At 33.5% G+C, this 13,506-nt stretch overlaps 1 protein-coding gene across 1 annotated transcript in view; it reads left to right on the top strand.

Annotated features, from left to right (window-relative positions):
* The window catches only part of Sema3d (semaphorin 3D), a 118,002-nt gene that overhangs the window by 15,153 nt on the left and 89,343 nt on the right, over window positions 1–13,506 (top strand). Inside the window, exon 2 of the mRNA XM_026384979.2 lies at window positions 5,044–5,204. Within this exon, the coding sequence (XP_026240764.1) occupies window positions 5,044–5,204 (161 nt within the window). The remainder of the gene's footprint in view (window positions 1–5,043; window positions 5,205–13,506) is intronic.

Here is a 13,506-nt window from a genome sequence, read left to right as displayed (position 1 = left end):
AGATACTTAATAGTCTACTAATTTAAATACTCTCGTTCTTTGTCATAAGAATATTTTCTTTTTTGGTGGGGATGAACATTTCATCTCCACTGAGCTCTAAGTTCCATGAAGGCAGAAATCTGTCAAACTTATTAGGGTCTTTCCCTCAGAGTACTTGGTGTTCTTAGGGGAATTAGTTAGTGTCTCAAAAGTCAAATTTTGTGACAGTAGTGACTCACTTTCTTGTGTTAGAAATGAGAAATTCTTTAAAATGTTACTGACTGTACTTGAAAAACAGAAATGTTCTGGTCATTTTTGATAAGATATCAAGAGATGTTGATGTTATGGACATTCTCTTTAGAAAAAAAATGCACATATACAATCATGAAAATGTCATGGTGTTTAAAGGCATTTTGATCCTCAGAATTATCCCTGTGTTCTTTAATGGGTTATTGATAATGAATCATGGACATCTTCTGTCATTCTTCCACCAAAATTGATCTTAAACAGTGATTTCCAAGTTTAAACAAACAAACAAAAAGCCATGTGAATAATTGTATCTTTGGTCTTTTTATTTTGGAAGTGATCAGATTGTAGATTTTCCAATAGTGTATTGCTAGAGCAAACATGGGAATTTGAGTACTTGAGTGATGGACGGAGATTACAAACAGGAACTGAGGTGATAGGAGAATGCACTGCTGGAAAGAGTAGTTAGAAGGAAGGGCTATGGTGAATTAAAACAAATTTGGGTAGATTTAACAGAGAAATAACTCAGGACCTTAGGAGACCAGAACACACAGAGGTAAGTGCTCCTCACATCTCCAAAGGGTGGGAATGGTTAACCAACCACCTAATAGGTCTCTTTTCTGAAAATAACACCTGCTAAGCAGTGTACTTATCCTCTACCCAAGGGGAGAGAAAAGAGTCCTTGTCCAAAAGTCTTGAAAACTATGAGCAATCTTCAAAATCACATGCCTAAGAATTTTTAATTTGGGAGAAAAAAAATAAAGCTCTGACATTTACATCCAGCAGAGCCAGCCTCCGTTTCTGATTCCTGGAATCTTAAAACACTTTAGGTGTTACAATATAGTCTCTAGAGTTAGCAAATTTTTTACTGGGTTTTGGTTGATGATCCTGTGGAAACAAAATGACTTTGCTTGGCTTGGCAGAAGTGCAAAAGAGATAAGCTTCATGGGGAAGAGAGAACTTGTTCCAATCCCTGTCCCAAGGTCTTTTCATAATGTGTACGTCAGCCTGAGAAATTTTTATATGTAATGCCTAAGTCTAATTATTTAATTTGGCTACAAAGAATTGGCGCAGCATGTTGTAATGGTTTTGATGCTAGCACTGTCACAAGGCAGCATTAAATCATTTGGAAATGATAACAGTCCAGGTTAGTCAATATTTTTGCAGCTGTTTTTCTTTGTCAAGTTTGTTAGAAACTATGTGAAATAGAATTGGTTATGGTGGAAAAAAAATTAATCAAATGTCTATGTCAACTGCGTATTTGTTTTCCTCATGTATATGTAGAGGGGGGAAAAGTGAGGTACACATCCCTCTTCTCATTGACATTGCTGTAATTCAGGGACCCACTATGTTTTTGAAATTTCTGGGTAGTCTTCCTGACACTGCCATTCCCCATCCTTATCCATCACAAACACTGCAGCCAGACTTATCTTTCCAATAATCAATTATAGTCTTTGTTACTTGCTTACATAATAAGATATAGTGGCTCCCAGTCACTTACACAAAAAACAAACTCCCCAGTTTGATGTCTTAGGCCCTGGTTATCTGCATGTTGCCTTTATGTCTAGTCTCACTTCTCACCTCCCCCACATATTCTCCATGTTTCTGAATGCACACTGAATTTCTTCAGTTCCACAACTATTCATTAAGTGCTTAATTTGTCTGAGATTCTGAGTGAGGTGCTGGGAATTCAAAGATAACAAGACATGGTCTTTGCCTTGTATAAACACTCAAGAGGAGGAGATATGCAATCAACTCCCTTATCCATATGAAATACTTGCCAAGAACCCCAAGTCCCTGAAATTGAGTAAAATATTTAATTCTCTATACTTGGTGTTTCATTCTAGAGATGTACACCTATGATAAACTTTAATTTATAAAACAGAAACATTAAGAGATTAACAACAAGTAATAATAGAACAATTATAACAATGCATTGTAATAAAAGTTATGTGACTCTGATCTCTCCAAATATCTTTGTACTATACTCCCCTTTCCATTGGTTACAGTGTGAGTGGATGGCCCTGCCCATGTGATGAAATACCATGAAGTGAATGACATAGACATATCTTTGCAGCATTAGGCTGTACTGAATTCTGGTGGTACATCAGGAGCATCTGCTTTGGGTAACCCTGAAGCACTGAAGCCTGACAAGGCCAGATGGGTAGTGTGTACAGCATGGATATGCTGTTTGATGAAAGGAAGATTCATGAGGAGCATTTGTACTGCTATTAGAATTTATTTCTCATATGCTGTGTTTTATTTTCATAATATCTTTTAACGTTTATGGAACGTTTTGTATATACTGGAAGGAAACCAGAGCTCTATGATAATTAATTTTCTTAAACTAAATACAACTTTAATCATTTCAGACCAAAGACATAATGCTATAATATATTTTAGGAGCTCCAAATGCAATTATCCTATTTGTGAAAGGCTAATATCCAACAAATACTCCATATGGTTGTAAGTAGAACTGAGAAGAAAAGAATGGAAGGAACCAAGAGATTTCATACAGTACTTTCTCCAGCCCACTGCCTTTTGGTTTGTCAAAACTAAGATGAATCTAGCTTAGAAACTAAAAGGAATAATAGTTGTACATAAAATAGAAGAGAAAATCCTCCGAAATATGAAATAATAATAAATCCTGTAGTTGAGGGATAGAATATATATACCCTAAATTTAAGAGATTCAAAGTTCTGTCTGTTTTACAAAAAAAAAAAAAAAAGAGTTTGAAATTTCCATACTTTTAAGTAGTATCTTCATGTCTATTTTTGAGATATTATCTATTTTACATTTATCATCAATCAATATGAATTATTTAAACCAATGATTTGGTTTTAAACTCATCACATATGATAGAATTTAATAAAGTAATGAGCAATATTATTACCTTGTCAACATTCAATATTCTAGTTGTAGAAAATTAGAGATTATTGTTAAGTATTTGAAGTGAAAAAAAAAAAAACCTGTTGAAAAGATTTGGGTTCCTTAGAGTATTCGGACAGACATAAATGAAATGAAAACTAGGAACTCGAATTCACCTATCAGCTTTGACAGCACACCATTATTTTTCTTTAGAGCATATGACTTCAACTGACCAACATTATATATCTTCACTTAGAAAATCATTAATTTGTATTAATTGATTTTCAATGTTACTTTCAACTTAAAACTTCTGATGCCATTGCTAGATCAAGAGTATGTCTCAGACTCCATTTGGTTGGAATCACCTTGTTTACATTTTCTTTCTGCACATTTAAAATAGTGACAGTATAATCCATTAATCACAGAAATCAATCTAAATACTATCAAAAACAGAAAGCAAAAATAATAAGCCATAAACTGCAAGAGAATATTTTCCAAAGACATATATGATAAGGTACTGTGATCCAAAATATGCAAAGACATTAAAACTCACAATAAGAAACAACAACGTTTTAAAATGGGTCAAAGACCTTACCAGACACTTCACCAAAGAAGATATAGACAGTAAAAAAAAAAAAAAAAAAAAAAGAAAAAAAGCATATGAAAAGTCACTGTATACATTATGTAATCAAGTAAATGCAAATTTGAAACAACAATAAGTTATCACTATATACTTACTAGAATGGCCAAAATCGAGAACACTGACAACATGGATGTAGATGAGGATATGGAGCAATTAGAACACTCAATCATTGGTGTAAATGAAAATGGTACTGGGATCTTAGAAGCCAGTGGGCAGCTTCTCATAAAACTAAACATGTGATCCATCAATCAGACTTCTTGGTTTTTACCCCCAAAAGTTGAAGGCTTGTGTTTACAACTGTCCCACATACAGATGTTTATAGCAGCTTTATTCATAATTGCCAAAACTTGGAAGCAATAAAAATGTCCTTCAAAAAGTGAATGGATAATTAAACTGGCTGATCCAGACAAAGGGATATTAGTCCACAGTAAAAAATATTAGATACTGACCCAGGAAGACACAGAGGAAGCTTAAATGCATATTACTTAGTAAAAGAAGCCAATAGGAAATGGCAGCATACTGTACAATTCCAATTATATGACATTCTGATAAGACAAAACTATGGAGACATGAAAAAGATGAATGATTGGGGGCAGGCTAGAAGAATGAATAGGGAGAGCACAGAAGCACACAAGACTTTCAGGATATACTATGATGATAGATACATGCCATTATACATTTATCCAAACCTATAAGATGTACAACATCAAGATTGAACCCTAAACTGTGTATCTTGAGTGATAATAATGCTAATGTAGGCTCATTGATTTTAAGAAATATGCCACTATAGTGGAAGATGTTGATAATGGAGAGGCCATATATGTGTTGGGACAGGAAATAAATGTAAATCTGTTTCTTTCAATCAATGTCACTGTTAATTTTAAAATGCTCTAATAAATCAGGTCTATTTTAAAATGTAAAAAGGAAAGAAATGTTAAGATTTATGACATAGTTTGATCCCTGCTTTGTATATATCAATTTTATCAAGTTTCAAATATTCTTATAGGTAGATATTTTACATTGTAATTCAAGAAAGTGAGGGTAGTTTTAAACTATTTTGCATTTAATTGTTTTGTGTTTATATGTTTGGTCTTCATTTTAATATGGTGCTGAGTATACATAAAATGGTATTGATAAAATAAAAATATCATACATCTCACTTATTTCTAAATGAGTATATATTAAAAACTGTAATTATTTGTAAGTATCTTAATTGGAACTTTCATGTTATATACATGCATTTACAGAGAGAGAGAGAGGTAAATATTTCGCCTAATAAATTTTTTTTCTTTCATTCTTTCCCATAGATTTGCTGCTGTCAAATAGCTGCATTCCATTTTTGGGTTCATCAGAAGGGCTGGATTTCCAGACTATTCTTTTAGATGAAGAGAGGGGCAAGCTGCTCCTGGGAGCCAAGGACCACATTTTCCTGCTCAGTCTGGTTGACTTAAACAAAAATTTTAAGAAGGTCAGTTTATTTATATATAGTTGATTATATTATTTTAATTTTATCTGTGCTCTTCTGCTTTGTATTAAGTGATTCAGTGTCAAATGCAGTAGGTCCTTTATGTATCAAGAAGAACATAATACATTAAAAATATGACTCAAAATACATTTTGATTTTTTTGTGGATTTAAGTTCACATGCATGTTCTTTATTAAGAGTAGATGAGAATAATACCAAAACCATTGAAATTATAAATGAAAGGAATCAAAGTGTGTAAATGTGTACTTATATAATGCAAAATTTTAGATTAAGAAATAGCAAATGAGCTATTCATCGAGTGAACATTTATACTAACAGTAATTATAAACTTGTATTTTTACTAACTTTTAAATAATAAATAAGCATAGCTCCACTTTACAGTGTGGCTGTGGTAGCATTTTAATACCATACTTTCCTCTGCACACTTCATTTTACACCTTGACAATTTTCTCTTAGATAATGACGTCTATAATGCCCCAACTCTGCACTGCTTAAGAACAGTCTTACCACTAAATATAAATGCACAAGGACAGAACCAGATGCTTAAGCAATAATCACCTCATTGACACACCAGTTTGGACAGCTATCTGCACACTACACTATCTTTACAAGAGACAAGAAGCACCAATGAGAGTTCATAGTGCCTGGTTTTAGGAAAATAAGAAAAGATACATGGCAGTAGGTAGGAAGGGAATAGGTGCCAGTGTCACCCTTCCCATAACTTCAAAAAGTGTGAAAAGAGACACTACATGCTTAGGAAAAGGGGAAAGTATTAAGTCCAATCCTTGGATTTGAAAGCCAGTACCAGATCCATTACAGCGAAACCCAGTGCCAAGCAAAGCCCCATGATCCCTATGCCCAGGCCAGTAACAATGGTCATAGGTGATGGAACTGCATTAGCCAGGTGGCTGACTGTTTCCACCATCCCTTGCCCTACCTTGGGCAATAGAAAGAGGATCAAGACTCAAGCTACCAGGAATCAGGAAATGAAAACCACCACAGGATTTAAAGCAGGACATGAAAACTACTACTAAGAAACAGGGCATCAAAACCACCACAGCCTCTAAAGGAACCCCAGTGTCAGGAGGAGACATGTGGTACCCATCTATTGAACTTCTATTCCAGACGGCATCTTAAAATCCTCATTGAATGAGTTCTATAAGTCTACCTGGCAGGGAACAGGTGTTCTGGGAGGATTTAAACATAATTTTAAAAAAATTAATTCACAAATAATGATGGTATGTATTTATATGCTATGGTATGTTATTTCAATGCATGTATACAGTGTGTAACAATCAAACCAGGATTTTTTCTTGTCTGATACCACTGCAATGAAACCTAGGGGTAGAATCCAAAGGCCCCATGGCCATGCCATAAGTCAAAGACAGAGCATCTAGACCTGTTCTGGCATTAGGAGGAGACCTACATGACAGTAGAATGGGCTGGATCAGTTCCAGCCTTGAAATGGGCCTGGGACATTGGCCTCCTCTAGCTCACCTGACTGCACAGGTTCCTGTGGCTATGAGATGCAAGTGGAACCTCGGTTAGCATGAACTGTGACAGTGAAGGAACTATCTTTACTGCTTAACTCCCAATTTGGGGCATTATTACCCTATGTATGGGTATGATTGCACAAATGGTGTGATTCTACATCATGTACAACCAGAGAAATGAAAAGTTGTGCTCCATTTGTGTAAAAAAATAAAATTAAATTTACAAAAAGTTTATTCTAAGACATAATAATAAAAACCATCCTCAGGTCTAGAGAAGGATACAAGTATCCTGGTAAAGGAAGGTCAAATGTCACTATTCTAATTTAGCACAACCAGTTCTGGGCTAAGACGTGTTATAGTCAGGTTATTAAAGGTGAAATATGAAGAAAAGATTCTCAAGGCAGCAAATGAAGAAATAAATAACACATAAGTGTGTCCCAGGTTATCCAATAGCAGAGTTCTGAACAGAATCTTATATACCGAGAGTGGCAAGAAATTTTCACAGTACTCATAAAAAAACAAACAAACAAACAAAAAACCTGCTTACCAAGAATACTATGCCCAGCAAAACTATTTTTTTGTTTTTAGAAATGAAGGAAAAATAAAGCCATTCCTAAGCAAAAGCTGAGATGTTATATCTCAGTCATGCTAAAGGGGGTTCTTCTAACTGAAAGAACTAAAATTAAGAGACAGAAATGAACAAGAAAATATGAGAAGGAACAAATTCACTACAAGAGTAAATACAAAGACAATTTCAAAATGCTCTCATATCGTAAACATGGTGGGAAAATTCTTTTTATATTAATAATTAATCCTAAAAACAAAACAATTAAAAAAATACATGAAGAGATAGGCAATATACCAAATCAAAATTAGACATCAAAAAATTCAAAATGTGTAGAGGAATAGCATGCAAGTGCAGAGTTTGTTTTAGTATATTTTCTATTTCATTTCTTGTTGTATTTCCTCACTTTATGATCATGTTAAGTTGCTATCATTTTAAAACAGCTCATTATAATCAAAGAAGGTTTTTATAAGCCCCATGGTAACCACAAAACAAAAATTATTACAGACAAACCAAAATTAATAAGCAAGAAATCAAAGCACACTGCTAGAGTAAATCACTTAACCACAAAGGAAGACTGTAAAAGAGGAAGGAAAAAAAAAAGAGAGAAAGAAACTGCAATAAAACTAGAAATATAATTACCTTAAACTTAAATGCATTTAATTATCCAATATAAAAACGTAGGCCAGGCACAGTGGTGAACCCCTATAATCACAGTGGCTCAGGGAGCCGAGGCAGAAGGATTTCAAGTTTAAAGCCAGCCTCAGCAACTTAGTGAGAGCCTGTCTCAAAATGAAAAAATAAAACGGGCTGGGGATGTCACTCAGTGGTTAAGCACCCCTGGGTTTAATCCCTGGTACCAAAAATACATACATACATAAATTACATACCATAACATGACTGAAAGAACGAAAATCAAGACCCAACTGATACTGCTTATAAGGAACTCAGTTCACCCCTGAGGACACAATTAGACTGAAACTAAAGGGATAGAATAAAATATTCTAATCAAATAGAATCCAAAAAAAGAAGGAATAGCCATATTTATATCAGATACAATAGACTTTAAAATAAGAGAAGTTAAGTTAGTCAAGAAAGGTCACTATGTCATGATAAAGGAGTCAATTCAACACAAGAAATAATAATTCTAAATTATTAGAATTGAAATTAATATACATACACCAATATCAGAGTACCCACATAACAAAGCAAATCAAAATAGACCTAAAAGGAGAGATATACTCCAAAACAGTAATAATTGGAAACTTCACTATCCCACTTGCAGCAATATACAGATCTTCTGGACAGGAAATCAGCAAAGAAACAGCAGAGTTAATTGTACCCTAGACCAAATATCTAACAGACATCTACATAACATTTCATCTAACACCTGTAGAATACATATTCTTCTCATCAGTACATGTAACATTCTTCTGGATAAACCATATGGTAGGCATATGATTTAACTCAACAAATTCTGAGAAATTGAAATCATATGAAGTGTTTTTTCTGACCATGAAAGAACCAAGCTGGAGGTAAAAATGCTACAAACTGTAGTCTTCACAACAACATGGTATTGGGATAAAAACAGACATATAGCCCAATGAAGGAATAGAGAGCATAGTAGTAAACCCACACATGTACAGACATCTGATTTCCAACAAAGGTGCTAAGAACACCCAATGGGTTAATGAAAGTCTTTTCAATGAATGGGACTAGGGAAATGGATATCCATGCAGAAGAATTAAACTAGACCCTATCTCTCACTAGTCACAAAAATAAACTCAAAAAGGATTGAAGATTTTAATGTAAGACTTGAAACAATGAAACCACTAGAAGAAATCCAGGAGAAATACTTTAGGTCTTTGAAATGGATTGGACTCCAAAAGCACAGAGAACAAAAGCAAACATAGACAAATGGAACTACATAAAATTTTAAAAGTTTATGTACAACAAATGAAGTAATTATCAGAGGAGATCTACAAAATGGAAGGAAGTATCTGCAAACTAAATATCTGATAAGGAACATACCCAAATTATATAAAGAACTTAAAAAACTGAATGACATAAAAAAAGAATAACTTGGTTTAAAAATGGACAATAGACCTAAACAAACATTTCTCAAGAGAAAACATACAAATGACCAGCAAGTGTATGAAAAATATTCAATATCAACTAATCCTCAGGGATTCAGAATGTGGGAATCTGGAGATGGTGATCACCTAGAAACTGAAGGTAGAATGGTGGTTACCAAAAGCAGGGATAGTAGCACGAAGGAAAGCTGATCATGGGTACTAAGTTACTTTCAGGTAATGGTAAGAAGTTCTGTTGTGCTGTCACATGGTAGGGTAGCTGTGGATAACAATCAAAACCACAGTGAGATACCACCTCATTCTAGTAAGGTAAGACCCCAAGTGATGGTGAGGATGAGGAGTAAGGGGCAAACTTGTATGGTCTTGGTAAGAATGTAAATTAGTACAGCAACTGTGGAAAATAGTATAGAGCTTCCGCAAAAGGCTAATAAAAAAGAAGAAGAAGAAGAAGAACTTCTGTTTAATCCTGCTTTCCCATCACTGGATATATATTTGAAAAAAATGAAATCAGTATCTCAAAGAGACACAGCACACCCATATAAATTGCAGCACTATTCAAAATAACTAAGAAATGGAAACAACGTGTCAGTCCATCAACTGATGCAAGGATGAAGAAAACCAGTATACACAAGATAATAGAAAATATTCAGCAACAATAAGGATAGAACTGCAGATCATTAGGTTATGTGAAATAGGCCAGACACAGAAATATACTATCACAAGATCTCATTCAAACATGGAATCTGAAAAAGGTGATCACCGTGAAGTTAAGAATAGAATGGTAATTACCAAAATCTAGGGAGAATAGAAGGGAGGAAGGTATTGGAAAAGTTGATCAATTTATACTAAGTTACATTTAGGTAGTACTAGAAAATTCTGGTGTGCTATTGCAAGATAGGTTTACCATTAATAATAATAATACTATACTGTGTATCTTCAAAAGCTAGAGGAAAGGACTTTAAATGTTTTCAACATGAAGAAAAGATAAATCTTTGAGGATATAAATATGGTTAACGTGATTTAAACATTTTACAAAATATGCATCCATAGATCACATAAACCCATTACTAGGTACAATCATAAAGTTGAATATTCAATAAAGGAAAAGTTAGTTTAGATTTTAAAAATTAAAAAAAAGAAAATAGCTACTACTTATTCAAAATTCAAAAGGCATTTGCTACCAAATCCTACATTTTCAATTCTCAGTGTGATGTTCAAAGGAAAGCATTCCACCTTTTAAACCTTATCAATTACATTAGATAATACTCTGGCAGATATCAATATCTATGGAAGTAGATACAGACACCAAAAGTACAAGAACTTGAATGATTGCTAAGACATAATGCTCAACCAATTCTCCATCAGTGAGGCTTTGTCACTTACCTTCCTTTTAAGAAGCATTGCAAAAGAAATTCTAGGAGCCATTGCAAGGTTTCACGTCAATAATTCCAAAGATTGAATTACTCTGATTCAAAAAAATGTCATTTACATTTTATCGTAGGACCTTGAATCTTCATATAGCATTTATCTACAATGACCAGTTCCATTTATCAGTTTTATTTAACCCTCCAATTATGAGATACACTTCATAACTGAATATCAATTGCTCAGTTATTTGAATATTATATGTTTTCACAGCTTTAATCTGCTTAGCAAAATATTTATCTTCATTTATATTAGTATTGCTTAACTAATCCCTCTAGTAGAACAATGGGTTTTTCTTTTTAATCATTTAATTTTTAGGTAGCTCTTTTATATATTTTGGGGTCCACCAAGGGAAAAGGTGCTACTTCTTATGAATTCTCAGACTTGAAAAAGAAATAATCTTTGAATATAAATGTAGGTATTTCATGTAATCTGTACTTCTAGAAGAAAGAGTGTGGGCTAAAGTACTGCCAACAGTTGTTCTCAGCTTCTCTTAATTCAAACACTTAAAAATTCAGAAGATTACCTTGTTTAAAAAAATACAGTTATTCTATAACCTGGATAATCTAAGGTAAAATAAACACTTGACTATACTCTAGAATTTGAAAAGTTTACCCTGTACTCTGTCATAGCTCCACTCTATTGTTCTTAGGGATGTATTTTTCCTTCAAGATTTAAAACATTTTTCATAATCTTAGGAGAGTCAATTATTGGTATTAAGTAATATCTTAATTGTCCATAAATATCTTAAAGGAGAATGACAGTTTTTTCCAAAAGATATTAGAGAAAATTCTTAACTTTGCAGTTTTGCTTTAAGAGATACTGCATAACTTAAAATGCATTTTTCCAAATATGTCTGTCTTAATATAATAGCAAGAAGTAATACTTTTAAGGGAATTTGATCTTGTTCTCTTCTTTGCCTTCAGGGAGTAGAAGAGAAAGACCATTTATCTGAACCGAGTGTATTAGATCATGGCTTAAAATAACTTCTGATAGCGTAACTTCCCTTCAGTGACTATTTTAAGTAAATCTCTCTTTGGCTGTTTTCCATGCTTGAAATGTGCTAATATTTAATAAAGTAAATGTTTATGAAATTTCAATTTCTCTTATGATGTTATTGAAATAAATGATTATTTAATATATTATACAATTAGAGATTTTCAACATAACTGAAATTTCTTTGTATTTCTATAAAATGTGCAATTCATAATGGGTAATGTATGCATTGGTAACCATTGGTGTTTATGTAGGTATCCACCATTCCAATTTATATAAATCATTCCAGTGCTAAAAGGTACTCCACAGTAGCAAGTGTCAAGATGTAGTACTTTCTCAGTGTTTAGACCTACTCAGTTTGCATTGGCTCAATGCCCCTCGGCAAAGATCCAAACTCCTCTGTGGAGGAAACCACACATTTTGGGACTCTAAGGGCTGAAGGGTGTCCTTTGTACTCTTTAGAGTTAAAGCAATCTACAACACATAATTGAGTTATGAGTGACTGGTTGGGAATTTTCCCCCCTGGGAATTTTTTTTTTAAGAAAGAAAGAAAGAAAGAAAGAAAGAAAGAAAGAAAGAAAGAAAGAAAGAAAGAAAGAAAGAAAGAAAGAAAGAAAGAAAGAAAGAAAGAAAGAAAGAAAGAAAGAAAGAAAGAAAGAAAGAAAGAAAGAAAGAAAGAAAGAAAGAAAGAAAGAAAGAAAGAAAGAAAGAAAGAAAGAAAGAAAGAAAGAAAGAAAGAAAGAAAGAAAGAACCTTTGGAAAGTACTTAATTGAACTAAATAAAATTTAAGATATATATGTACTTATTACAAAGTCATCATTATCACTCACAATTGCAATGGACATTTAGGGTAGAATTACAGCAAAAAATGAATTTTTATAAATATTTAGTAGTACTTTTCTTGTTAGGCTTATTATTATTTAGACTAGATTTTGAATTTAGTACAGTGAATGGTGCAGGGATATACTTAATAAATATTTGACTAATAATTGAGTTCAGAGGAAGACAAGATTAGCTCTTTTTTACCTTTTCAAATTGAGATTAAAGGGATGAGATTCTGGGGTTTGTTGTTGTTGTTGTTTGTTTGTTGTTTTTATGTTTTAAGGTGAAGGATTGATCTCTATAGGGCCATAACAGACTTTGGGGCAGGCATAAGTGCACATCATATCATGAGGAAGTGATGCCTTATAATTTAACAAGCCTTTTCCAAACTTGAACTATAAGGCCTCTTTTCAGTTAGGAATACCCTGTAGATTCCTCTCTGGGACAGATAATGAACACTGATTAGGCCTTCTCCTTCCTTTTTTGTTTCTTTTTCCCATTCTCCTTCCCTTCCGGACTAAAGCAAAATAGACCAGATGTGATCACATTACAGGGAAGAACATGGGTCTTGGGCTGTACTTTTCCAAAACTTGTGTTGTAAGTTGAATTATCCTAGAAACCAACTCTGAGATGATACTTAGCTTGCATTTATAAGAGTGTTTGGGATCAGCATCTATGGAGTGTAAGGTAGAAGGGGAGGGAGGAACATAAGTTCCAACAAAAGCTTCAGTCCACAAGCCTGACTACTAACATAACAAAAATTCAATATGTTCCTACAGTTTGTGTGATAATATCTCATTCAACCAAGTTTACCTTTTTCTCTTACTTAATCCATTCACAATGACCATGGAAGTTGCTTTAAGTATATAAAAGTCTGATCCTATCTCTTC

This window comes from Urocitellus parryii, chromosome 3 (assembly GCF_045843805.1).
Source record: "Urocitellus parryii isolate mUroPar1 chromosome 3, mUroPar1.hap1, whole genome shotgun sequence".
NCBI classification, from domain to species: domain Eukaryota; kingdom Metazoa; phylum Chordata; class Mammalia; order Rodentia; family Sciuridae; genus Urocitellus; species Urocitellus parryii.
The sequence above is the reverse complement of the archived record's forward strand: the minus strand, read 5'-3'. Positions and strand labels throughout refer to the sequence as shown.